We start from the raw sequence: 3068 nt of genomic DNA on the forward strand, positions 1-3068 counted from the left end.
TTACACGCTCGTAGTTTTACTTCCCCTTTAAATTATTTATTAATGTCTTTTTTCTTTTTTTCTTATTTGTAAGTTTTTGTATTATGTTCTCATCATTCCACTGCACTAAGTTGGCCAGGTGTTAAAATTTTCAAAGCTCAAAATTATTTATTTTCTGGCAGCTACGCAATATATTATTATGGTATATTATGTCGCATGTATTTTGTCGAATTTCAAATCAGGGATGAAATGACATGACACAATGTAAGAATAAATTTCATTTTGAAAAAGAGTGTTTCCTTATTAGCTACCGTAAAATGTTGCTCATTGGCTTGGTTTTAACAATTCGCCGACGACGCATACCACCCCCCTTGGTAATGAACAAGGAACAACCTTGACCCCATTACAGACGACCTTACCGTCTGTGGCCGTTCCGTTGCAGAAGCAGAACTCAAAGTCAAAGGTCAAGCCAGTAGGACAGGCCTTGTCAATGATGAAGCTTGATGTGTGGACACGGTAGTACTCCGGCCCCAGGGGAGACACAGCGTACGGGCAGAATACTGGGGGGAATAGGAACAGTGAGGGGGAGGGGGGAGGGGGAAGTGAGAGGTGAGTGGGGAGGGCGATGGTCTGGAGTGTGAGGGGGTGTGAGGTGACTTTATTTCTCCATCATTCCACCGTTTTTCCACTCCAATTGTGCTTCGCCCTTTCATCAACCAGTGTCATCCAACAACACACTTCGGCCATCATCCCACCCCTCTCCCAGCTTATTTCCTCAATATATTTTTAAGTACTCCAAACCGAAACGTCCGCTCCAATAGAACGCACAGTAAGTTACAATCGTGATTATGCTTTTTCAAAGCCTGAGGTTCGAATGAATTCAAAATGTTTTCTTTTTTGCACTTTCTTTCAATAAATCTCCCGAGAATGTCAGAGGGGACAGGGGAGAAAAGGTATTGCCTTGAAAAAGGACATAGCATGAGTCAAGTAGGTCGTTATTTTTCATCATCGTTATTCGGTGCCTTGCCGACTGACAACAATATTACAACTATAATATAAACTACAACAACAAAAGAACACAACAACAGTAGCAGTAGCAACAACAACAACAACAACAACAACATCGACAACAACAAAAACAACAACAAGCAGCAACAACAAGAACAACAAAATGTACATCATCATCATCATCATCATCATCATCATCATCATCATCATCATCATCATCAACAACAACAACAACAACGACAAAAAAACCAACCCACCAGGGAAGCTGGCCGCCGACGTGGGAGGACACTGGTCTGTACAGCTGGCGTCGGCCACACACCCGACCCCTGTGACGTAGGCCTGGCCAGTGGGGCAGCACAGGGCGTTGGAGCCCACCACGCCTCCCCCTCCCCCACCTGCACACTGCCAGTAGGCGTTACACTGGATCCCGTAGTCTCGCTCGTCGCCGGGGGTACCGCTCCTACATGGGTCTGGAGAGTTGGATTTAAAATGGTTTTGTTGAATTTTTTAATTGTTTTATTGTTTGATTTTTTTTCCTGTTTTTCTTAAATTATTTTTTTAACTTTAATTTTAAAATTTGTTGGGATTTTTTGTTTGTTTGTTTGGTTTTCTTTTTTTTGGGGGGGGGTGGGGGGAGTTTTAAGGTATTAGCAACACAGAAAGGTGATAGATAATTATAAGTGTAGAAGATTGTAGGTGTTACTTGAGAGTAACATACAAGGGGTTGTAAGTTATAAGATAAACGATGATTAATGGGGATAGTGAGAGTTGGTGGGGCAAAGCCTGTACATGTATTTAACAGGGTGGAAGGGGTGGGAAGCGAAGGTGTGGGAGGAGAGTGGAATTGTGACTGGCTAGTGAAAATGTTGTGCTGGGAAGATGAAACTTAACGAAGGATTCATGTCTTGGAGGAGGACGATGACAGTGTGACAGAAGGGTGAAACTGATTGAAGGATGAATGCTCTAGTGTGTGACAAGGATGAAAATGTGTGAGGAGGAGAAAAGGGAATGAGAAAAAGTAAAAGTAGTATAATTTGTTGCGTTGAGTAAGAGGAGAAGGGGGATATGTAGGGAGGAGGAGGAAGAGGACAAGGAGGTGGCAGTGGATAGATAACTATCAGTGCATGACTTACCGCTTCCCACTGCGAAAGGATTTACACACGTTCCAATGTCGTCATCCCACAAGGTGCCGAACCTGCAGAACTTACTCTCCACAGCATAATCTGTCTGAAGATCTGAACCGCTCAGGAAGCACTGAAAAGGTTGAAATTATGGAACGTTCTCCTGCATTTCTTTTCATAGATTTGAATTACAATTACAATATCTTGGACCGTGCATTCTGGAGGCAAATGAGTGGTGGGGCAGATGGGGGTATAATATTATGGGGGATAACACAGGGAATCGCTTATTCGTATCGTCCACAAGAGAGATCGACCCGGGGAAAATTGAGATATTTCTATTTTCTTTATTTACTATTTGTGAGAGCACCAGTGAGGTCACGAAGCGGTCACAAATTATATTTGTGTCCAGAGTTAAAATTATCAGCGGACTGAATCAGTAAAAAATGAATGAATTTTAAGAGTTGCTAAAAATATACGATACCGATAACTCAAAGAACACAGAGAAGACGTGAGTCTTACGTCGCCGTAGCTGTGAAGGGGTTAATTCTTTTTTTTTCAGAGTATGCTGTAAATCCACCTTCATTTTTTTACCCGTTTTAGGCTTACATGAATAAAAGAAAATGTGTCCGAATTTTAGTTTGCTGTAACATTCATGAAAGGGCTTTTAGATTCTGTTGGTCATCCAATTTTTAAACCCGTACGCTAAAGGTCAGAGATGATTAAACAGGGCGATTTCATTTTATCTTGTTTTAACCACTGCTAGACGAAAGTGAACAAGTCATGATATCAGAGACAAACCTGTAGGAACTTGGCTGGGTCCGTAGGATCTCTGGTAAGTCCTACTCCATTGAGAGTGCCGATCAGCGAGCACACTGGGAAGGGAGAGTGAAGGAGTTACAGGTGATATGTGTTTGTGTGTGTGCGTGTGTGTGTGTGTGTGTGTGTGCGTGTGTGTGTGTG

The 3068-nt window shown here is 42.4% G+C and overlaps 1 protein-coding gene across 1 annotated transcript in view; it reads right to left on the reverse strand.

The window, feature by feature from the left end:
* Positions 1 to 3068, reverse strand: part of LOC106013705 (protein PIF-like) — a 12749-nt gene that overhangs the window by 7612 nt on the left and 2069 nt on the right. The window contains exons 2-5 of the mRNA XM_013090142.1: positions 2907 to 2980; positions 2121 to 2241; positions 1245 to 1457; positions 399 to 539 (exon numbers count right to left, since the gene is read on the reverse strand). Of these exons, the coding sequence (XP_012945596.1) occupies positions 399 to 539; positions 1245 to 1457; positions 2121 to 2241; positions 2907 to 2980 (549 nt within the window). The remainder of the gene's footprint in view (positions 1 to 398; positions 540 to 1244; positions 1458 to 2120; positions 2242 to 2906; positions 2981 to 3068) is intronic.

The sequence above is a fragment of the Aplysia californica genome, unplaced genomic scaffold (assembly GCF_000002075.1).
Source record: "Aplysia californica isolate F4 #8 unplaced genomic scaffold, AplCal3.0 scaffold01153, whole genome shotgun sequence".
NCBI lineage: Eukaryota > Metazoa > Mollusca > Gastropoda > Aplysiida > Aplysiidae > Aplysia > Aplysia californica.